General features: G+C 44.1%; 1 protein-coding gene across 1 annotated transcript; it reads right to left on the minus strand.

Moving 5' to 3' along the window:
- Nucleotides 1-25,112, minus strand: golim4a (golgi integral membrane protein 4a). The gene is made up of 16 exons (XM_080543063.1): nt 24,497-25,112; nt 19,266-19,340; nt 18,308-18,357; nt 17,944-17,997; nt 17,703-17,853; nt 11,259-11,341; nt 11,073-11,156; nt 10,356-10,556; nt 9,553-9,849; nt 5,560-5,852; nt 4,636-4,712; nt 4,343-4,434; nt 3,991-4,182; nt 3,245-3,313; nt 2,904-2,999; nt 1-1,911 (listed from the first exon to the last, which is right to left on the minus strand). Exons 1-16 carry the CDS (start codon nt 24,681-24,683, stop codon nt 1,756-1,758), a joined length of 2,157 nt encoding a protein of 718 aa, XP_080399189.1. The 5' UTR covers nt 24,684-25,112; the 3' UTR covers nt 1-1,755.

A 25,112-nucleotide genomic window follows, 5' to 3' on the forward strand; every position in this document is an offset into this window, starting at 1 on the left:
ATCAAGAGGTGTTTGTTTGTGGAAAGAGAATTCTATTTGTGCCTTGTGTTTTTTTTCCACAGATCATGGTACACATTTGTGAATTGTACTCTATTTATTTACGATAATATTGGCAGTATCCATAAGAGATATACACACACACACACACACACAAGATGGTGTGTATTGATCTAAGACAGTCTACTCCCCACCGAGGGAAGAAAATGAGAACTTCTCCAGGCAAGGAATGAGTGAATGCGTGTGTCTATCTTACTATTAGCACTGTAATGCTAATAGTAACCTGTTACACTTACACTTGACATGTCCACAACCTCTCTGGTGAGAACAGACATGTGACACTACAGCAGAGGAAGAGACGGAGAGACAGAAGAGATACGAGGATATTTGAGAGAAGTGGTGGGTTGGGGACAGCTGAGAGGTTGTTCATTTGAAGTCATTTTGTCTTTCCCTCTCAATCCCTTAATTACATTTTCCAAATTAGGGACCCAAAGACAAAAAAAATATTCCTACTGGTTAGGTCTCAAAAACTGCCAATATCCATTAGGAGAAATAAATACATCTGAAACCCTTCACCATTTTTATTCCACACTCATAAACAACCACATTCTCATTTTCATTGTTTTTACCAAATATACCTTTTTCAAGTAGGTGAAAAAATATGTACAAATGTATCTTTATATATCTATACACCGTACAGTAGGCCTACAGTAAGGATCAGCTGGACAGATGGATTTATATTTCTGATTTGGATGAACATGGATGAACATGGATGAACATGGATGAACATGGATGGTGATGGATAGACTCTTCTGTACCAAAGACAAGACATCTACGTAAGAGACTCATTAGTCCTTAGCAAGGTATAGCAACAAGACCCATGATTGGAGAAGCAAAACATTAGGTTCAGATTAATGATGAGGGTTTTTTGGATTGGTATTCGCAATATAGGTCTCAATTGATGACATCAACCCATGATGAATGGCCCGAGGCCTAACTTGAGATCCTGGCACAGCACTTCAATTACTAGTGAGTAAATCTCACAATAAAATCAATGCATGATTTACATGAATTCACATGCAGAAGTCAAGTTGAAGATTGGGTTATTAGTGTATGTTTGTACTGATGCAGAACCAGAAGGACCCCTTTACCCCACCTTTAAAGATTATCATAAATGTCATAACAACAATAAATAACAGAAGATTGTTCGATTGGAATGAAAGTCCTAGTACTCATAATCACATACATTGTGAAGGAGAAAGGAGTTTGTCAAACATAAAAAATAAAGAATAAAAAGCAAACTTTGCATTAAAAACAAATATAAAATCCTGACAACTCAAATAAGACACAAATTGTCCATCTTCTCTCTTTCTGAACACACACACACACACACACACACACACACATAGAATACAGTAACATTACATTCTTGTGGTCTATCTGATAGGTAAACTGACCGACAGACAGACAGACACACACACAGACAGACAGACACAGTATATAGATGGATAGAAAATAAATTCCCAGTTCTGGCAGGAGTGTTCGGACCATCTTCGCAGTGGAAGTTCATAAGTTCCAGTCCCACACTGACGGGGGAATACCATCCCTTCTTCAAACAGTTTATTCCGATAATTGCAATTGGAACACTGAGTGGGTGACTGGTTTGAATCCTTTGGGGGGGGGGGGGAGAGAAGAGAGAGACCTGATAGGCTTGAAGAGGCAGGGGAAAGCACATCCATTGGTCAACATCTGTCCGTCTCACATCTCCGCCCTGCGATTGGTGCGCTTTTCCCGTCCGACCACCACCTCCTCCTCCTCCTCCTCCTCCTCTTCGTAATTCTCCTCCTCGTTATTCTCTCGTTCTTTTCTGTGCTCCCGCTCTTTTCCTGGGACCTCCCTGTCTTTAGCTTCATCCTACAGGGTGACACAGAGAGTGAAGAGAGTGGATCATTTGAAGTAGGAATTAATCTGGAAGGTTTATAAAAGACAACTGAGAACTAGGGAGAACTCTGCTAATCCAGGTGGGGAGCTGTTTTAAAGATGTTTCCTGAGTGGGGCAGTCCCACTCATATTTTTTATTTTATTGGACAGGCATAGTGAAGACAGACAGGAAAGTAAGGAGAAGAAGGGAGAGAGGGCATGTCAGCAGGGCATGGGGCCGGATTCGAACCCATGCCGACTTGGGCATAATGTGGTCACTGTAGACCGCGGTGCTAGACCACTGGACCACCCCAGGGCCGGTGTGGAGCTGTTTAAAAGGGCCAATGTTTTGGGAAGGGAGACAAGCAGAAACCTCTGGAACAGCCACAAACAGAACGTTCTAGAGCAGTAAGGGGAGAACGTGGAACCCTGTCGGACGGTCCGGTCTAGAACAGTGAGGGGCAGCGTTTGGGAACAGAGCATTCGGTAGCAGTGTTGCCAGATGGGATTGTTTTCCAGCCTAACCACAGTCTAAAAGACGCCCAGTGTGATCATAAGTAGCCCGATCGGGCGGGAATACGCCCAATCTGGCAACACTGCCAGTGAGCCGGCCAGCGCCTTGCATGGTAGCTTGCCGCCATTGGTGTGTGAATGTGTGTGTGAACGGGTGAATGAGAGGCCGTTGTAAAACGCTTTGGATAAAGGCGCTATATAAGTGCAGTCCATTTACGTGTGGAAGTGAGAGGACATAATAAGAATGTGACTGTACGTGCTACCTCCAGGTTGCTAGGGTACGTGCTACCTCCAGGTTGCTAGGGTACGTGCTACCTCCAGGTTGCTAGGGTACGTGCTACCTCCAGGTTGCTCCAGGTGTCCAGTGTAGACTAAAGTGCACAGCTTAGCTGCAGTGTTCTACAGCATTCCTCAATGTTAAACTGTGTTGTGGAGTGTCTGCAGTTTTCCAAAGTACAGTATACATGACTCACCTGTTCCCCATTCTCCTCGTTATAGGGGTCTCCTTCCTCCTCCTCCACCTCCTCCTCCTCCTCCCTCTTCTGTTCTCCAGCCAACTCCTGCTGGACCTAAACAATGAGTCATGCAGTAGTGTCTTAATTGTGAGTGTGAGTGTGAGTGTGAGTGTGAGTGTGAATGAGAGTGAGTGAGTGTGAGTGAGTGAGTGAGTGCGAGTGAGTGAGTGAGTGAGTGTGAGTGAGTGAGTGAGTGAGTGAGTGTGTGTGTGAGTAAATGAGTGAGTGTGAGTGAGAGTGTGAGTGTGTGTGTGTGTGTGTGTGTGTGTGCCTGTCTAGCGGACTGTCTGTCAACACACCTCATCCTCTCCCTCCTCCTGGTACTGCTCATCCAGGGTGTCCTCCTGTTGGTCTGGGTTTACAGCCATCTGCACACATTGAACCAGCACAGCCATTACAATCCTTTCTTTAATCTATCCCTCTCTTCCTCCCTCTATCCCTTCTGTTGAAATAACCACTAACCCCTTACTCTCCATCTAACTTCATCTCTAAAGAGAGGCTTAAATGTGTGAACACTAGATGATCTCTTGCCTTCTCTACCACAGCACAGCAAAACAATATATTGTGACATATGTGTAAAGTTAAGCAATATTAACTTTTAATATTTTTAATATTTTTTAAATAAAAATAAAAATTTAGAGAGAGAGAGGGAGGGGGGGGGGGGTATTCAAGCACTTTCAATGACCCATGTCTATTTTCAAAAACTTTTAAGACTTTGATTTTTTTTCTCTCAAATTCACAAACTTTCAAGGATTTCAAGGACCCGTGGGAACTCTCTCGCTCTCGCTCTCTCTCGCCCTCGCTCTTTCTCTCGCTCTCTCTCACTCACTCTCTCTCTCTCTCTCGCTCTCTCTCTCTCTCTCTCTCTCTCTCTCTCTCTCTCTCGCTCTCTCTCACTCTCTCTCTCTCTCTCTCTCTCTCTCTCTCTCGCCCTCACTCTCTCTCTCTCTCTCGCCCTCACTCTCTCTCTCTCGCCCTCTCTCTCTCTCTCGCCCCCTCTCTCTCTCTCTCTCTCTCTCTCTCTCTCTCTCTCTCTCTCTCTCACCACCAGTTCCTCCTCTGCTGCAGGGTGGTTGGGGTTGGGGTGTGTGTCTGTGTGTTTGGCCGGTGCGGCCGCCTCCTCCTCCTCCTCGTCCTCCCTGTCTCTGTGAGGCTGTTGCTCTTCTGCCTCCTCAAACTCATCTTCCCCCTGGTTATTAGGATCATCCTCAGGGTCCATCTCCCCCTCTACTGCCCCCTAGAGGAGGAGAGAACAGCGGCGTGATACCATTCATATTTCAATTTCATAAAGAATAGTTAGAGAGCTCAGCTCTATGGGTTATCATAGTTTAATGGGTGGGAAGATGGATGGATGGATGTTTGGATGGATGGATACATGCATGGATGGAAGATCTCACCTTCTGGTGCAGTGGTACTCTGTGGTCCTCTACATCCTGCTTCTCCTCCTCCTCCTCCTCCTCCTCCTCATGTTGCACATGTGTGTCCCTTTCTGTGCAAACAAAGCAAACTGACACACCTACCAACCAAACAAGCAGGCCCCTCCCTGTGCCAGGTCACGGACAAAGTACTCTAAATTGTGTAATAATTGTGTAAAAGTATTTTTTGGGGAGAGGACTTATTGGATGACATGACTGACTTGATTTATTTTTCGATAAATAGCTTCATTATTTGATCGGTCGGTATCTCTCACCTTCCTCATCGTCCATATGAGGGTCTTCAACGCCTTGGGCGATATCATTGTCCATGTTTTCATACTGACTCTTCTTCCTGAGAATCACATCACAGGGACAGTCAAAAAGAAATGTCTGAACGGTGTTTTTAAACCAAGTCCTTTAACGCTAAGATGGGTGGACTAACCTTAACTTGGTGTGTCTCGATAGTCTACCATCATTCGGGATGGGAATTGACAAGATACTAAGGCCATTATCGATTCTGCTTATCGATCAGATTCTTTATCGATTCCCTTATTGATTCCTGATCGATTTTCTGTGTGGAAAAAAAGTAGGCCTACACTGGTTTTCAGCATCAAGGCAGCTGTTTCATTATCTCTTGAGTCTCTGATCACAGTGTAGCATGTCTGCCTAATAACGTTTGAACATGTTAAAGTGAATTACAATGCTCCTTTTCTTGTTTTGGAAAACAAATCTAATACTGATTTGATTAATTCTTTATAATAAAAAATAGGCTTTTATGCCTAGTAACATTTGAATAAATTACAACACTCAATACAATATAGATACTGTTGCGACTAAATAAAACTTTACACTCCTATACTACACCGCAGTTTGACGTCATGATGCGTGAGTTTTTGCAATGCGCAACTGTCAGACAAACATGTCAGCATCGATAAAAGGAATCGATAACCTTGGAGGCGTACAATTCTGATGGTTCGAACAATTTGTTACCGGTTCTCAACTGGAACCCGTTCTCGATTCCCATCCCTAGCAATAATACATTTGGAATGAGGCTTTAGATGCTGTGACCCCTGTGTGACCCCTGTGTTATCCCTGTGTGACCCCTGTGTGACCCCTGTGTGACCCCTGTGTGACCCCTGTGTGACCCCTGTGTTACCCCTGTGTGACCCCTGAGTGACCCCTGCCCCTGGCCTGCTGACCTGAGCTGCTTCTCCCTGAGTAGCTGTTCCCGCCGGTCGGCCTCCCGGTGCAGCTGCTCCTCTTTCTCCTGCTGCTCCTTCAGACGCGACTCTCTCTCCTTCTGCTCTCTCCCTCTCTGGGCCTGGAGGGCCTCCTGGCGCAGCTGCAGCTGCCTCCGCTCCTGGGCTCTCTGGACCTCCAGGCGCTGCTGCTCTAGCTGCTGCTCGTAGGCTGACTTCATGGGCTTCCCCTGGCTCTGGGTCTCCTGATGGAGCTGGCCTACCTGGTCCACCGCCGCATCTGCCTGTGGATCCTACAGACATGGGGAAACAAGGCGACAATGACCCAGAATTCACAGTGTTGCTATAAGTCAGATGTTACTACTAAGGAAAAGGACAGAAGCACTGACCAGGCTTAAACAGAGCGTATCACTGACATTTCAAATAAAGAATGAAGCAAGGTGCAGGAATCTTTCCACAACAGCATACAGTGCCCTGCATGAGTAATGACAGTGAAGCAACTGTTTCAGGGCACCAAAAGTAATGAGACTTTGATAGGTGTTTCTGGTAAATTAGGGGTGTTCTGTCATATGTGTTCTCATGCCTTAAAGTTATTTTGTTCTTAATGAACCCTATATGGAAGCTCAGCTTCTCTGCTTTCAGGAACTGTTGGAATTTTTTAGATAGCACATAGTTTAGGAATGACGGAAATGACAACGTGGTTTTTAAGGGTTAAAGCAATACATTTTTCATTTCACCGATTTGAATCGTCTCATATTTGTATCGATAATTAACACTTTCAAATGTAAAAGTGCCTCTTAGCCTTGACTACTGGTATAGGAGAGGAACAAATGTGCACTTTAGCCATGACAGCTGGTAGCCCATATACGCATTATGCGCATATACGACATGCGTGGCTACCAGTCTCTCAGAGAATTTTATTCAAAATCCTCCTAATTACATACAAATCACAAAATGGTCTTGGACCAAAATACATATCAGATCTCCTCCCACCCTATATTCCCGCAAGGTCCCTAAGGTCAGCTGAGACTAATCAGCTAATCATTCCAAGAGTAAAAACAAAACACAGTGCAGCAGCTTTCAGTCATGCTGCTGCATGCCCCTGGAACAAACTCCCTGAAGAAATCAAACAGGCCCAAACCCTTAAAATATTTAAATCTAAGCTAAAAACCTTCATGTTTTGCACCAGTTATGATTACAGTTTTTCTCAATTGCTAAAACACATTTCACAAAACTTCCCTCCATTTCCCCAAAACTCTAAACACAACACACTTTTCTAAAGCTACATAAACAAAACCACACCTTCTCTCTTCAAAACTCAAACTTTCACACCAAAACAGCTGCTCAAAGCCTGCAAAAATGTAAACACTATATGCATCATTACAGACTACAACAAAACAACTGAAAACACAATGTTCAGTGTGTGAGAATGTTCTTTTTTTTCACAACTGCCAAAGCACATTTTTAGAAACCTTACAGTATCTGTTCTCAGAATATATCATTGTAGAGTATTGGGCATTCATAGATTTGTGTGTTTCATATGAACAATATGTAAATCTACAGAAAATACAGTATGTATGTTACGGTACATGTGGGAATACGGTACATGTGGGAAAACTAGGGTTAGGGTTAGGTGCTAGGGTGACTTGGTACATGCTGGCATGTCTAACCCTAACCCTAACCTTAACCCTAACCCTACCCCTAATCCTAACCCTAACCTTAACCCTAGCACCCTAGCACCTAACCCTAACCCTAGTTTTCCCACATGTACTGTATTCCCACATGTACCGTAACATGTACACTACTGTACTGTATCACAACTCAATGCAAACACTACAGAGGATCCATTACACACAACAATACTCACTGAAAACAATGTTCAGGGTGTGATGTTTTTTAAATTTATTTATGGAACTATACCACACACACACACACACACACACACACACACACACCACAATCATTTGCAACAAGTGTCTTAAATGTTGAGTCGTGATGGAGTCGTTATGTTTAATGAATGAAGCTAGGTGTGTTCATTGTGTTCCAATTTTGCTGACTGTGGCAAGCATTTTGCATCACATGAGCTTTAATTTGAGTTTTTTGGAACTTGTGTTTTAGCAAGACAAAATGTGTTTAGACTTATGAGAAAAGGAGGATTGTGTTTTGTGAATTGTGTCTTCATGTGAAATGTGTTTATGGTTTTGGCAAATGGGAGCTAGTTTTATTAAATGTGTTTAGAGAACTGGTCATTTGGTTTAGAGAATTGGCTTTTGTGTTTTAGCAATTGGGAAAAACTAAACACAAACACTTCTATCAATGTCTTTTTTCCATTAACAATTGTCTTTTTAAATGTTTTATCTATTTGCTTTTATTCATTGTAATTTTTATTTACAAATAAACTTGCCTTGCCTTGCCTTGCGTGAAGTAATGCTTGCAGTAACGTTTCTGTTCACTGCTTTCGTCCAAGTTCGCCAACGACACGGTGATTGGCCTGATTACTGACAGCTGCCCGAGACGGCCTGCAGAAGTGAGGTTGACCGTCTCAATAAAGCCAGGCCAACAACCTCGCTCTCAACGCTGACAAGACCAAGGAGCTGGTGGTGGACTTCAGGAAAAAGAGGCAGGCACAAGACCCTATCACCATCAACGGGTCTGCTGTAGAGAGGGTTAACAGTATCAAATTCCTGGGGGTCCACATCACCAACGACCTCACCTGGGATGAACACACCAACCAAGTGGTGAAAAGAGCACAACGTCGCCTCTTCCATCTCCAGCGGCTGAAAAAGTTCAGCTTAGGACCTCAGATACTGGGGGTCTTCTTCAGAGGCACAACGAGAGCATCCTGACAGGCTGCATCACTGCCTGGTACAGGAACTGCACTGCCCAAAACCGCAAAGCGCTGCAGAGGGTAGTGTGAGCAGCAGAGAAGATCAGCGGTTGTGTGCTACCTCAGGATGATCAAGGACCACAGCCATCCAAATCGGAAACTGTCCGACCTTCTGCCGTCAGGGAAATGGTACCGTAGCCTAGGTAACCGTAGCAAAAACCCAGAGGCAGTCGAACAGCTGTTTCCCTCAAGCAATCAGGCTCCTTGGGAAATGCACTGCTATAAGGCAAAGGACTGTCTCCCCCATACCATCCCCACTGCATTAATAATATATATTATGACTACCTGATTACCTGAACACTACCTACTTGAACTCTGTGCTGCTCCATATCTGTACCATATTGCACACCGTACGATAGTGTATTACATCTCACTGCAACATGCACAGCATTTTTTTGCACCACCTGACTACTACTTGAACTTCCTGTAATGTTGATTACATTAATAATGTTGATATGTTGATTTGCATTCTGCTGCTATAACTTTATTCTATTATTGTTGATTTGCATTCTGATGATATTGCCACTATTGCTGGTATTGTTGATTGTCGATTTTGTTGTTTTATATCCTGCTTATTAGATTTTTGATTTTGTATTCAAATGCCAATGCCGAAATGAACCTGAATCCAAGAATGTTACTCTATGTACTCGATTCTGATTCTGATTTCTATTGCATGCAAAGGATTGTTGATTGTTGTTGAATACTAATTTAATTGTTTAATTGGGACATAACATTAATGTGTCCCATTACTGTTGGTGCCCTGAAGTAGGGGGACTATGTATAGAAAGTGTTAACATTTTTAAATGGTGAAACCTATACGTTAACCTCATAGTAATTGTTTGATTTTAAATCAAAGCGAAAAGAAGAAAGCATTCTCCACTGTCCCATTACTTACACAGGGCGCTGCTGTATATGACTGTATATGACTGTATATGACTGTATATGACTGTATATGACTGTATATGACTGTATATGACTGTATATGACTGTATATGACTGTATATGACTGTATATGACATATAAAGATGGGTTGTTATGGTTCTGATTCAGCACTAAAGCAGCTTTAATATGACTGTAACTGGTTCTGGTTCTAAAGCCATTCTGACCGGTTGTGGTTGGCGTCTCTGGCGGTCCAGAGCGTTGTCGTCTGGTTGGTCATGTTCCACCTCCGCCACCTCCTCCTCCTCCTCCTCGCCCTGTGGCTGGTCAGATTCCTCCTCTAACTTCTGGGGCTGTCCAGCTTGCTCCATCTCTTCCTCCGCAAGCTCTCTCCTCCTCTCCGCCTCCTCGTCTCGATCAACCTCTTTCTCCCGCCCGGCATGGTGGGATACGGTAGGCTGAGACTGGAGGTTTGGCCCGGCCACCTCCCCCTCCCCCTCCCGGTGCTCCTCCTGGTGCTCCAGCTGACGAAGAGGAAAGAAGGGTTAGAGAGAGACAGGGTTCCTACACGTTTCAACAAGTCAAATTTAAGACCTTTTTAGACCTTTTTTAGACCTCTTTGAATAGACTTTTAGACCTATTCGCGACACCATATGATAGCTTTTTGTCATCCTGCCGTAGCTTCGTTCGCCAATAATTTCTCCCGGGGGCAGCGGGTTCCCGCTTGATTCATTTCCACGTAAATAGATGTGGTCGGACTGATTTCCTTGCAGGACAAGCTAATCTCATTTTTTAGACCTAATAACTGAAACTTTTTAGCCTTTGAGCCTTTTTAAGACCAGCGCGGGAACCCTGGAAAGACGGAGAGATGTGTTTTAACTTCTTATCGCTTGCTTTGGCCTCTAAAATGCAACGCTGCTGCTTTTTGTTGACACCTGAGCTTGAATTATACACTCATAGAAGTGTGTTTCCCCGTTTATGACAGTGCTTTAGACCCTAATGAGAATAAAGACGGAGTAGACTGTCATACCCTGGACTGTGTATCCTGGTGCACCTTGTTTGGCTCAGCCAAAATCCCTGCTGGTTGGGCTGGGGGCAGGGCTTGTTCATGAGGCTCAGCCAATAAGGCTGCAGGCTGTTCCTCTTGGTGGGTGGGGTTTTGGCCAGGGTGTCGTAGGCTGGGCATTCTGTTTAGAGTCTCCTTCAGCTGCTTAAACTCATCCACCTGCATCTGTGGGGAGTAAAAACAGGTTACCACGGTTACCCAGCTGTTCTTTCCCCCAAGGTTCCCCAAAACTAACTGATTAGCCATTCAATGTCTCTTGCCTCAAATCGCTCACAGCTCCGTCCCTGCTTAAAAAACGCCTCTCCGGCCAAAATACACAGGGTGGACGACCGACCATACATCTGTACGTTAGCTTTTATTTCAAAACACCCCTACTCTAACCGACCTCCTATCCAACCCAGAATGGTACAGTCCCCTCACCTCCTTTCTCACTAAATCCAAACCAGCTAAGCCCCGACATCTTCGACATCAAACATCATTTCACTTTCGTTCTATTTCGCTCCAGTCCCCCCATTCTATTTTCCTGGTCGATTGGCTAGGGCATGCATTTGATGTGCCACTCACACTTACTGAACACCCCTGAAGCGGGGGAGAGTGGTGTGTGTGTGTGCGTGCAGTAGAGAGCAGATGAAGGAAAGGGGAGGACTCCAATTTAGAGATGTCGCCCCTCTGCCCCCTTACCTGAGCTGCGGCCAGCGCACTCTTGTGGTCCTCTAGCGTCAGTGCAAGCTGGTCGTGGGCTGACTTCAGGTCTTTGTGCTGGACCTGGACAGTACAGGCTCACAACAGTTAGGCAACACGCACATTTTCACACACACACACACACACACACACACACACACTTACAGTAACATTCCATGCACTCACCCGTGAGTCCTGTAACTGCACGTGAATGTCCTGATGGGCTTTTCTCAACTGTTTATTCTCCTCCCGCAAGTTGTAGACATTCTCTGCAGTAATAGTATAAACAGATACACATAAACATCACATTCCTATTCCAGTACGATATGAAAAGACAGGGTATTACACATGAGCGGCACTGGCGGCCCCCAGGGGACAGTTCTGGCTCCCTTCCTGTTCACCCTCTACACATTTTAACCATTTAGCAGACACCTTTATCCAAAGTAACTTACAATTAGAGATTACAGGGACAGTCACAATTAGAGATTGCAGGAACTTAGCCCTAAATGCGTTTCTCAAGGGCACGCTATACGTGGTGGTGTTCTCAGGTGGGATTTGAACTCATGACCTTCTGATCACCAGTCCAACTTACTATGCACTAGGCCGCCACCACTACCCCCAATACCAGTTTTGTTGAGTGGTGTGAGCTAGGGTTGGGCGGTTATACAGTTATAGCGCATACCACCGTTTTTGAAAATAGCAACAGTATGTCAATACTAGTGTTGTTCCGATACCATTTTTTGATCCCGATACCGATACCGATACCTGACCGTGCAGTACTTGCCGATACCGAGTACCGATCCGATACCACGGCGTTTGAAAAAACAAAACAAAAAAACATGTTTTTTGAGCCGCATACTAACCTCGATGTAAAATTATTGCTAACACTTAGTCTGGCACTGCTCAAAACCTTTGTAAAACTCGTAAAGTTTTTGTAAAACTTAAGTAAAAATAAAAAATAAAAAATAAAAATAAAAAAACGTTTTTGTAAAGTACCGTATTTTCCGGACTATATAAGTCGCGGTTTTTTTCATACTTTGGCTGGTCCTGCGACTTATAGTCAGGTGCGACTTATATATCAATAATTCATAATCTCTGACTGACATGAACTGACATACGGTAATCTCTGACTGACATGAACCAAGGAGTAAATCCGCTAGCGCCTCATACACGATAGAATAGCCATTATACTTGACAATGTGGACATTAAACACGACAATGTGGACATTAAACATGATGTTATGGACCTTATACACAATGTTATGGACGTTAGAAACGATATTAAAGTCATTTATTCCTTCCAGAGGCTGTTTAACGTTGCAATGTTGTACCCGCGAGTAGCATTTTGCTACTTCCGGTAGCGCTTCATACGCGATAGAATAGCCATTATACTCGACAATGTGGACATTAAACACGACAATGTGGACATTAAACATGATGTTATGGACCTTATACACAATGTTATGGACGTTAGAAACGATATTAAAGTCATTTATTCCTTCCAGAGGCTGTTTAACGTTGCAATGTTGTACCCGCGAGTAGCATTTTGCTACTTCCGGTAGCGCTTCATACGCGATAGAATAGCCATTATACTCGACAATGTGGACATTAAACACGACAATGTGGACATTAAACATGATGTTATGGACCTTATACACAATGTTATGGACGTTAGAAACGATATTAAAGTCATTTATTACCTTTTAGAGGCTGTTCAAAGTTTCATTTTTCCTCCGCGACGCCATGTTGTTAGCCTCGCGCTAGCTAGCGGACTTTACACTCGATAATACAAGTATTCCTTAACCTTTCAGAAGAAGTTTCAACGTGAATTATGTCCTTCCTGGGCTTACAAATCCTCTCATGTCTCTTCACAGTGCCAGACTAGAGTCAAGCTCAACAGGTTCTTCTTTCCCCGCTGATTCCGCCAAGCCCGTTCCCTTGAACCATGCGACTTATAGTCCAGTGCGACTTATATGTGTTTTTTTCCTCTTCATGGCCCATTTTTGGCCTGCTGCGACTTATACTCGGGTGCGACTTATAGTCCGGAAAATACGGTACTCGCCGATACCGATACCAGCATTTTGGTGCGTATCGGTGGCCATGCCGATACTAGTATCGGTATCGGAACAACACTAGTCAATACCATCATAAAACCGTTCTGAATTGCTCTATATAATAAAGCTTAAGAGTGTTTGTCCAGCACTACTGTCTGTGTGGTTGAAGATGCTATGAAAGGGATGTTTTCTATAAAAAAAAATAAAAAAAACTGTCAAATAAAAATCCTGTCCAAAAATTATCATGGTCTTTTGGCGTGTGCAGGACTGTGCTGAACATGTTCTACCAGTCAGGGGTGGCCTGCGCAGCGATGTAGGAGGCTGAACAAGCTTATTAGGAAAGTTGTTTCTGTCCTCTGTGTCACCCTGGCAACTGTGGAGGAGGTGGCCAATAGGAGGATAAGGACCAAACTCCTGGGGGGCATTCCATTAACGTCGCTAAAGGAACTACGTTGCACTGAGTAGCGCTACACGTAGGGCTGCAACGATTAGTCGACATAATCGACGAAGTCGATCACAAAAACTCGTCGACGTGGAATTTTAGTGTCGACTAATCGTATTTAAAAAATAAAAAAAACGTTTGTTTTTTTTTTAAACGGGAGCCATGCAAGAATCAGCTGGGTAAGTTTTAGCTAACGTTGTTAGCCAACTGGCTAACGTTATATTGTTAGGGTCGTAATGTTTATGTTAGCTTTACTGTTACATGTTGGAAAACAACGTCTCATGGACAGGGCTGTACATGCTATGAGCGTTTGTGCTATTCATTTATTTGCCCTGTGGCACGCGTGTGACAGACAGAGGCGCTTGTATGTAACGTTACGTAGCAGGGGTTTTCCATGTTGAAGCCAGGAGAACGCGAGATGAAATGAAGTGAGGGGTGGTCACTATTAAAATACCAGGTAGTCATGGTGGATGATCATGAATGATGCTTGATAAGTGAATGCTATTTCAATTATGTTGAGTCCACCAGCGAGCTGTCTGTAAGATAAACAGCGCCAAGCGTAGCCTACTAACGTGAGCTGTCTGTAGTCTAGCCAGCAATGCTAGCTAGCCAATCAACTAGCTCTGTGAGCAGCTGTAGCTTGGCGTAACGTTAGGTTAGATAGCTAGTTAAGCCGGATTTATGCTTCTGCGTCGCCATTTACGCGCAGCGAAAAGCCACACGACTAATCGCGACTAACCGAAAAAATAATCGACAGATTAGTCGACTACCAATATAATCGTTAGTTGCAGCCCTACGGCTACAGGAGATCTTTTCTGCCGACCGCAATAAGACAATGTACAACTCCTCCTCCGGTTGACTCAATCGGGGTGATCAGAGTCAGGCTGAGGTATGTTAAATCATACTGGACTGTTCTTACTGTGTATCATGTTTCAGATGTCTATTTTATTTTATTATTTGATTGTCACTTTATTTTTGTTGTTGTGGTTTGTGATGAGAGCTGCTGTAACTCCTTCATTTCTCCTCGGAATCAGTAAAGTATCTAACTATCTATCTATATACATATACACAAGTAGACCAGTAGCCACAGAGAGATAGAAATGACTCAGATACTATGTGTCTGATGAGAACTGCAATACTGCCCAAAGCCAGAGGAGGGAGACAATGTATTTAGTATTCACAAACATCTTGAGATGGAGTCACATTGATATGGTGTGTGTGTGTGTGTGTGTGTGTGTGTGTGTGTGTGTGTGTGTGTGTGTCAGTAACGTGCAGTAAGGTCATTGGCTGGGTAGGCAGTGAGCTATTAAAAAAAAAATCATGCGAGTACGCAGCAGCCAGACTTCAAATGGCATAGCTCATACTATAAATGAATGAATGGAATGAATGAATGGACTTTATTTATTTGTCATTGCTACAGTACAGGTACCAAACAACGAAATTTAGGAGGGGTGGCTCCCCTGGTGTTAGGAAAGGGAAAAAAAAAGAATAAAATCACAAGAAGGTAAGGAGCTGGTTTACATAAATAAAGGCTATGTACACAATCCACTGTACTATACTGCACAGATAGTCAACTAGGGTTGTCATATTGCACAAAAGTATTTTTTCACGTTATTTTAAAGTGTCACAGTTTGCAGGCTTGAAATGTACATGTTTGTGCCTCAGCACTAGCTGCCATACAATCCGTCCGGACTGTCCTGGGCCCAGAACTTAGGCCTTTGCTGTGTTCAGGGCCTTGACGGCCCTGTGGTAGAAGCAGTTCTTCAGTCTGTTTGTCTTAGCGGCCGGGGTCCTGTACCTCCTATTCGAGGGCAGCCTGATAAAGTGTTCGTGCCCAGGGTGGGTCGGGTCCCTGGAGATCTTGGAGGCCTTCCTGAGACAGCGTGTGTTGTACAGCTCTTCCAGAGAGGGGAGGGGGGCGCCGGTGATCTTCTGTGCTGTTCTCACGACTCTCTGTAGCGCGTTTCTCTCCGCTGTTGTGCAGCTGTGGAACCAGTTGCAGATGCCGTAGGTGAGGATGCTCTCCACTGCGCCGTGGTAGAAGGCCACCAGTATCTCCTGCTTGTTGTGTTCTTTCCTGAGGCATCTCAGGGTGTATAGCCGCTGTTGTGCCCTCTTGATGGTGCCTTTTGTGTTGTCCTTCCAGGCCAGGTCATCCCGCATGTGATGTCCCAGGAATCGGAGGGTTGAGACTCTCTCCACGCTCTCTCCGTCGATGAGCAGGGGCTGGATCTCGGACTTTTTCCTCCTGAAGTCTACGATGAATTCCTGGGTCTTTGACTTGTTTAGCAGCAGGTTGTTAACCTTGCACAGCTTGCTCAGTTGCTCTACCTCATCCCTGTACGCCGCCTCGTCCCCCCCCGAGATACATCCCACCACGGTGGTGTTGTCTGCAAACTTTACGATGTAGTTGCTGGGGTGGACGGGGGTGAAGTCGTGGGTGTAGAGGTTGTAGAGGATGGGGCTTAGCACGCAGCCCTGGGGGGACCCAGTGCTGAGGCTGAGGGCTGTGGAGGTGTGGGGGCCCACCCGCACCCTCTGGGGGCGGTCGGTCAGGAAGTCCTTGATCCACGCACATATAGAGTGTGATAGACCCAGGTCCAGTAGTTTGGTCACTAGCCTGTCTGGAAGGATGGTGTTGAAGGCGGAGCTGAAGTCCACGAAGAGCAGTCTCGCGTAGCTGTTTCCCCTCTCCAGGTGGGATAGAGTGGCGTGGAGAGTCGTCGCTATGGCGTCCTCTGTGGACCTGTGGGCTCTGTAGGCGAACTGGTATGGATCCAGGTTGGGCGGGAGGCGTGTGAGTATGTGGGCCCGGACTAGTTTCTCGAAGCACTTCATGATGATTGGTGTGAGTGCCACCGGGCGGTAGTCGTTTAGGCAGCTCACCGTGCTTTTCTTCGGGACTGGGATGATAGTTGAGGTTTTCAGGCAGGGTGGGACGGTGGCCTGGGACAGGGACTGGTTAAAGATGTTGGTGAAAACCCCGATAAAGACAATCAATAGCCCTTATATCTTTGAACGCAGGCTCAAAACTCACTTCTTCAAGAAGTAGGCCTACTACCAGAATCCTCTCTGTTAAGCACCGATTGTATTTTTAGTTTGCTATTCTTCATTTTGCCTTAAAAAAGCAGTACACTCCTACGTTAAATGCAATTATTGTAAGTCGCTTTGAATAAAAGCGTCGGCTAAATGACTAATGTAATGTAGGCTAATATACTATACTATAAAGTCAATCACATAGCCCATATATACTATACTATCAAATAGCTGGTCAAAAATGTCAAATGTATTGTTATCTCATAACTACATAGCGTAGCGCAACAGCCTGTATGGCATTGCCTACATTCACCTGCATCTCAACAGGATTTACAGCAGCACGCAAAACAGCTCAATGACAATATAAATTCACCTGCATCAACAACACAGGATTTACAGCATTTGAACCGGCACGCACTAGCCTACATTATCTTAAGCATATGTAACATGCGTAGGCAAATGTGCGGCTAATTTCTCATCCTTTTCTGCCATCAAATGTAAAAGTTCGACATAATTCCCACGATTGATGGAGCTACTGCTGGGGAAATGTAGAACCGCGGCGCGAACAGCAGAGGATGCCGCTACGGCAAGCCAAACGCAAACTGTCAATCATGCTGTCAGAGGCAGCCTGCACGGTGCCTCAACGTCCATCAATGAAGACAATGTGAGAACAGACTACGCATGCGCAAACCTACGAAACTGTTGGTCTATCACTTCGCATAGCACATAGAGGCACAAGCACAGTCTGCCTCAGCCTCTCGCCAGCAATCAGCTAGCTTTGGGAGCAAACTCTCCTGGTGCCAGGGCATGCATTATATTTTTAAAACAACACATTTTACATCATTTAATTTTATTTTAACAACATTTTTACACATTAGAGTTAAGAATAATGAGAAAAATAAATAAAAATATTTTAAAAAGACTGATATTCTTTTTCTTTCTTAAATGCCTGGGTGAGGCACTGCCTACCCTGCCTCACCTGACTGCACACCACTGGTGTGTGTGTGTGTGTGTGTGTGTGTGTGTGTGTGTGTGTGTGTGTGTGTGTGTGTGTGTGTGTGTGTGTGTGTGTGTGTGTGTGAGTACGTCTGTCTGTACCTTTAAGCTTGGAGATCTCAGTCTCTTTAGTCTGTTGCAGTTTGTCAAAGCGGTCCTTGTGTTGGTCCAGTGCTCTGCCGTGGTCCTCTCCCTGGATCTGGTGCTGCTCCTGCAGGCCATAGTACTGCTTCTTCAGGTCCTCATGCTGGTTCTGTAGAGTGAGCGAGAGTGAGTGAGTGCCTTTCGTGTGTGTGTGTGCGTGTGTGTGTGCGTGTGTGTGTGTGTGTGTGTACACACTAACCTTTAGCATCTGGTGCTGCACATGTAAGGAGTTGAATCTGCTGCCGCCGTCTTGCTGTTTAATACCAAGCGAATAAAAAGATGCCACATTAACAACCGCTGCCACAATACGTGGCTACAAACCCCACTATCAACAATTCTCACGTCATCAGAGGCATTTTTAGCTAGCGCGGCAGAAATTGAATTTCACTACTAAAAAGAATACCAGAATCAACTAGGGACGGACCCAAATGAGCATCTACTTCCTACCAATTACATGTGTTGAGAAAGTTCCGGTCTTTCATGCAGAAGGCATAAATCCATCATGATAACAAGTGCTGGAGACTGGGCCTACAGACTGGGCCTACAGACTGGGCCTACAGTACCTTTTCCTTGTTCAGCGACTGCTGTGCTTCAATTTTATACACCAGGTAATCTGTTAGAAAGAGGGTAAAGATATATTATAGGATTCTGCTGGTCCCCAGAACAAAAACTAATACAGTGGGGTGCAAAAATGTGGGCAAAATTCCCAAAACAAGAAAGTAAAGACTCTTAGCTGGCTACAGATAGATAGCCTTTGCAAGCTGTTATAGTTGCCTGAGGAGGAGTTACAAAGTACTAGCTGACAGGGTTCCCAAACTTTTGCACAGGGCCTTTTCCCTTGTTTTATTGCTTCTTTTTACTTAGATATTAATTGTAAAAGGCATTTCGACTAGGGGTGCCCAAATATTTGCACCCCACTGTACATGTATCTTATCTATTGCATCTTCTATCAATCCATCTACCCATGCAGTAATGTGGTAACAGTAACAGTGTATCTACCCATGCAGTAATGTGGTAACAGTAACAGTGTATCTACCCATGCAGTAACAGTAACAGTGTATCTACCCATGCAGTAACAGTAACAGTGTATCTACCCATGCAGTAACAGTAACAGTGTATCTACCCATGCAGTAATGCAGTAACAGTAACAGTGTATCTACCCATGCAGTAATGTGGTCATAGTAACAGTGTATCTACCCATGCAGTAACAGTAACAGTGTATCTACCCATGCAGTAATGCAGTAACAGTAACAGTGTATCTACCCATGCAGTAATGTGGTCATAGTAACAGTGTATCTACCCATGCAGTAACAGTAACAGTGTATCTACCCATGCAGTAATGTGGTAACAGTAACAGTGTATCTACCCATGCAGTAATGTGGTAACAGTAACAGTGTATCTACCCATGCAGTAATGCAGTAACAGTAACAGTGTATCTACCCATGCAGTAATGCAGTAACAGTAACAGTGTGTTGTTCCTATCCAGTGTGACAGTAGGACAGAGGCTGCTGTTTCTCTCACCTTCTTTGTTCTTCTTGTGCTCCAGACGTTCCTTCTGCAGAGACTTCTCCAAGCGGGAGCGATGCTCATACACCACTGAGATAAGACAGAGAGAGAGAGTTTTAACACCACTGAGATAAGAGTGATAAGAGTGATAAGAGAGATGAGAGTTTGAGTTTTAACACCCCCTTTATTGTACACATTTACATTTAGCAGACACGGGACCAGGACCCATTTGCAGTGACAATGCTGTAAAAAGGAAGAATTGGATTATTTATTTACTTTTGTATTAATTTATTTAGAGTAGAGAAACTGTACAGGGAGGTAGTAGGGATTAAGGTCTTTAGGGGGGGGGGGGCAGTTAAGGTGTAGCATGAAGAGATGGGTATTCAAACTATGGCGGAAGATAGGTAGTGACTCTGCAGTCCTAACAGTAGGGGGCAGCTCGTTCCACCGCAGGGCGGTAAAAAGCTGTGACCGAGTAGAGCAGAGTGATCGAGTAGGGATTGGCGGGTTCCCTTTGCCGCCTGGTAGGCGAGCACCAGGCTTTTCAATCCGATGCAAGTTGTTACAGGGAACCAGTGAAGGGTGCAAAGGAGGGGGGTAACATGGGAGAGTTTGGAGAGATTGAACACCAGACAGGCGGCAGCATTCTGGATGAGCTGGATGTACACTTAGAGAGGGTAGAGAGATTGAGAGTATGTTCTCAAGGGGCCATCTGGAGTATGAGCTAAACAGAGAGATGTGTGTGTGTGTGTGAGAGAGAGAGAGAGAGAGAGAGAGAGAGAGAGAGAGAGAGAGAGAGAGAGAGAGAGAGAGAGAGAGAGAGAGAGAGAGAGGAAACATGAATGATAGTTCTCTATTAGCTCAATGTGTGTGTGCTCTGTGTGTATTATGGCAATGCTCTCCCATTGACAGACATGTGCAATATTCCACACTATGGTATTATTACTGAGATCCAGCCTGAGCTCCCCCCACCTCTACCTTCTCTCTTCCCATCTCTCCTAGTTAAGCAACACTCACTTGCTTTTTCTCCACAATCGCATTATTATTAATTCTCTTATCTCATTTCACTTTTCTCCACCTTTTTCCAGTGCCAGGGGGTGTGTGAGTGGTGAGGGTGTGTGTTCTGCTCTAAGACTAAGCAACAACTCATAAATAAAACAAACTGGGAAAAAGAAAAACAATGCTCTCAACAATGAATAATTCTCTCTCTCTCATTGTTTGCTGATTTGTCAAATAGATGAGGTCGCTATTCTTAAAATAGGAAAAGAAAAAGAAGAGGAGCATGGAAGGGGGAAGGAGTGTTACAAATACAACATTTATACTGATTAACAAAACTGGGCAGGTTTTTTTATTTATTCTGTAAATTATAAGCTACCAGCAGCAAACCTAATATTGAATGAGACAAGGGTCACAACCATTGGCAACAACCAATTTCTGCAAACTTACAACTCATAAACCTGAACTGTACGAGTGTTTTTGGTCATCAAACAATAGCCACTTCAATACAATCTAACAATCTAAAACAGCAGGTACAATACAAACAATAGCCACTTCAGTACAATCTAACAATCTAAAACAGTAGGTACAATACAAAGTGTGGCTTCAGGGAGTATGGGGTAAAGACAACACATGAACACCACCCAAACTCAAGCTCTTTGCCCTCAAATGTCACCTTTAGATGTTATGTTTGTCATTTGTATACATGTGTCAATGTCTGAGTTTTGTCTGAAAAAAAGTCTTCCTTGCCAGTCTTGGACTACTATCTTGAAAAATAGATTGATCTCAATAATTCTAAATAAAATAGAAATAATAAATGTTGCATAAATGGTGTGTCTCAATAGTCTAAAGTGGCTGCCTTTTCTTTGTATCATCCCTTCATGAGCACTGCTCTGAAAAAGAGAGTGCCATACGAAGGGGAGACTAACTAACTACTAACTTCTCCATAGTGCTCATCAGCAGTTCTCAGTGCCAATGATGAGGCCATGTTAACCAGACACAGAGTCACAGACACACCCTCACTCTGGGTTCCATGGAGGATGAGAAGGCCAGCCAAAACAGAGATAAACTGAGAACACACACATACACACATGGACACGCATGCACGCGCACACATCTCCCCCAGGCTCTCTCTTTCTGTAAGAAGACAGAGAGAAATGGAAGAGACCCTTATAAGAGAGAGGTAGAAAAAGAGAGTCGAAAGGCTGCTACGGGAGAGAGAGAGACAAAAAGAGTGTGGACCAGGGAGGATAAGAGAAAGGGGGACAACATAGCACGAGGTCAACAACCTTACAGTGAGTCAAGCAGTCCAACCCAGACAAATCGCATTTGTTGTTTTAGAACCTCAATCTAATATGCTTCTTTTACACAGAACTTTTAAACATATCACTATTCATTCTCTACCTTCTGTGACGCATGCATGGCACACCTCGGTGAGCATGAGAACTAAGGTACGGTACCGTGAGAAACTGTCCCCCCCTCGTGGTTAAATCAGCATGTCCCTTATGGTTTGTAAAGTGCATGGTCCGAAAGAACAAGGAACCACAGTATGACAGTGACCTTTGCTGGGTTAGCTGGGGATCGTGATGGTCAGGGTTGGGCAGTGGGGTGGACTGGGCACAGTATCAGATGACACAGTCCTTCAGCAGTCTCCCAGGGTGAGTAGTGGCCTAGGGGTGTACATGTGTGTGTGTGTGTGGGGGGGGGGGGGGGGAGTGGGCCTGTCCTGGGGGGCTAGATGTACTCCTACTGTCCTTTACTGGAACCAGTTGGGCCACCAGTTGTGGGCTTGGGGTGAAAATGAATAACATTATTTCTCCTGGAAAGCTGGTAAGAATCAACTTTACAGCATTTCTAAAACATCGCTCCAAAAGCAAATCTATAACTTGCAGAATCAGTGCGATAGAGTGAAGACTGTGGAGCAGTAGTTTATAGTTTATTTATAGTTTATTTTATGTCGTTTATAAACTATCTTCTTGTGAAAGCACGTGTTGTCTCCTTAAGCCTGTCTCTAGACTCAACATAATACCATACAGCATATTTATGGCAACTTAAACTTCACTAAACACTATCTATCTGAGAAAATAAATCTAAGACACAAGGCACTAATAATAGTCTCTTTGGAATTCTGTTTGGAATAGCCTATTCGTATTGCAATATCACAGTATGTTAAATGACTCCACTGTAAATACTGTTGTGCAGTAGTACAGCAGACTGGTTATCATAGCCAGGGGGAGGCCTGGTCCATGACAAGTACTGGCTGCTCTGTTGTGAAAACAGGAAACAGTGAATCAATGCGCCCTGCCCTCTTCTGCAGGCTATATGTAACAGCGGAACTCTAAATATAGGTCAATGCAATCAACAGTGGTGTAGATATCGGGTGACTGTGTCTGATGGGGGAACCATCATTTCAGGACAATGTAAGCATTGGTGTGGTGAGTATCCTCTCAATGTAAAATGACCTATCTATTTATTCACACACTTTCACTGTTTTTTTTTGTTTTTTTTCAAAGAGCTATTTGTACTGTAACCTAGAACAAACTATTACTTTAATAGCCATTTAGCCTACATCCTGGAAGTCAGTGTCTATTGAACATGAATATGCCCAACTTTGAAACAGTGCACTAGCTCAACCAAATATCAGGCAGTAAGGTTGTTGCAGCAACCATCACGGATGCGTCTAATTGGCCAAAGCAGCTGTTCTGAGTGACCTTATGGCTTTAGAATGGTGTTCCAGTGTTCTCAGCCAGACAATTAGGTGAGGTTTCCAGAGGTGCATCGTAGGCCTCAGGACAGTGATGCCAGGTGTGTGTGTGTGTGTGTGTGTGTTTAACTAGCCCACTTGACCCATGCCTGGAACATATCCAATGTGTGTAAGGAATTCGGTGTCCATAACTAGAAACCCAAACCAAACTCAGACACCAGTGTAGCCTTATGGCATCAGTGACATGTGACGTGTTCAGGAGAGCTGATGTCTTCTAGGCTATCGAGTGTTGGGGTAGTTACTCTGAAAATGTATTTAAACTAGATTACCAATTCATTTACATGGAAAGACATTTAACGATACTAAAGCTACCCTTGAGAGAAATATAGTTTGTCAAACTACACTACATTTCACTACATCAGAACTACCTTTTCCAACACACGAGTCTGTTACTGAAAGATGACCAGTCCTTGACCAGAGAAACGTGCGAAGTCACTGGGAGAGATAAAGGTGGAGCAAAGTCGGGGAAACCAGAGGCACTAAGATAATAAAATAGTAGGTGAATTTAAACTACTAGGATTTTAATTGAGTTTAAAGGTACTGCAAAATGCAGTTAAACGGATAGTTGAGCATAGCCCAACACTGGCCATCGGTGGGTTTAACAAACCAATAGAATTGCTATTGCCTTTTCAGACTACCAGCCAGTAAATCAACTCCAAACTGAGGATAGATAACCACTAGGATGAGTGACAGAAAGTGTATGCCACAGTTCTGTTGTGTCGTGACAGTTTTGTTGTTGTTGTTTGTTGTTTTGTTGTGACAGACTGGCTACATTGTTGAAGCATTGACTGTTGCATGTAAATAACACAATAGATGGGGAGACACTAGCCGAGCAAAACAAGTTCATTTAGACTGACGTTCCATTTCTCCCAAGCTTTCTTTGATGTCATGTTGTGTTATAGATATGCCCTGTATCTCTTAGATTTAGATACTAGTTCATTGTTGTAATGTCTTACATGCTTTTTCTGAAAATAATATTGTATATAATGTCTAGTAGGTCTAGTTAGTTCTATTGCTATACTGCTCTGATCAATGTGCTTGTATACAATGTTTATTTTTTTGAGAGAACGGCTTATGACATCTGGAACAGTTGAAAAGTAGCCATGTGGCTAACACTGACTCATTTACCAACTGGTGTATGTGTACTGTCCCTGGTCAACAAACAAGTCAATAAATAAACATTTAAAAAATTAAATCAACATGTAGTTGCTCCTCCTCAGTCCCAGCAACCTCAATCTCGGCGACTGTTTACACTGCAAAAAGTAAATCTAAGGAAGCTTAAATATCTTAAATCAAGGCAACATATGCTTGTTTTATGTCTGAGTGCATTCGTTTTTAGTTTTACTTGTTTTAAAACAATCTTGGCAAGTGACATCTTCCTGTTCTGTTGGCAGAGGCAGATAACTATGCTTATTTTAAGTAATATTTCCCCTATTTTATTGCTTTTTTTCTTGTTTTTGAGAGCTGCCTTTTTTGCAGTGTTTACCTTGCAGCTGCGCCGACAGAGACTCCTGGTGTTGTTGGTACTTCAGGGCCATCACCTCCGTCCTCCTCAGCTGCTTGTGCATCTCGTAGGAGACCATCCCCCCGTAGACCACCCCGAACACCACGGTCAGGAGCAGGAGACCCTGGAAGACCCTCCTCTGCCTCCGGGAGCACACTCCGCTCCCCATGGTGGACCCCCGTAGACCCCCGCGCAGGCTCGAGCCCCGGAGTCACTCCGGTGGAAAAGTTCTCAACTCTCTGTCCCTGTCTTCACTTCTGGAGTCTCCCTTTTCCCCTTACTCCCCAAACATTATAACAGGCTGTATCTTAGGTATAAAATCAACCTTTTAGTGTTGACATTGCATGTATTCTTTCATATTCTAAAAAAGTAAATCAAGTCATATTCACGAATCCAGTTTCTTGCGACTTCAAAGGCAGTTCCAGAGTTGCGCTTGACTACACACACAAACTCTTCTCAAAGATTTCCTGGAAAGGCGTGATTGTAGACAACAGTGCGCGCCCAGAAGCCCTTTATGGAGTACTTGCTGTACTGAGAACTAATAGAAAAGTCACAGATTTCCCGTGCGTCGCTTTCAGACTTGGCCGATTCCATGAAA

This window comes from Nansenia antarctica (assembly GCF_963989245.1).
Source record: "Nansenia antarctica genome assembly, chromosome: 12".
In the NCBI taxonomy this organism is placed as follows: domain Eukaryota; kingdom Metazoa; phylum Chordata; class Actinopteri; order Argentiniformes; family Microstomatidae; genus Nansenia; species Nansenia antarctica.

Coding starts and splice junctions, on each gene's coding strand:
- golim4a (XM_080543063.1), bottom strand. CDS start 24,683: ATGGGGAGCGGAGTGTGCTCCCGGAGGCAGAGGAGGGTCTTCCAGGGT. Junction 11,342..17,702: donor TGAGATCTCCAAGCTTAAAG/GTACAGACAGAC, acceptor CTATTACTGCAG/AGAATGTCTACAACTTGCGG. Junction 9,850..10,355: donor ACCAGGATACACAGTCCAGG/GTATGACAGTCT, acceptor CCTCTTCGTCAG/CTGGAGCACCAGGAGGAGCA.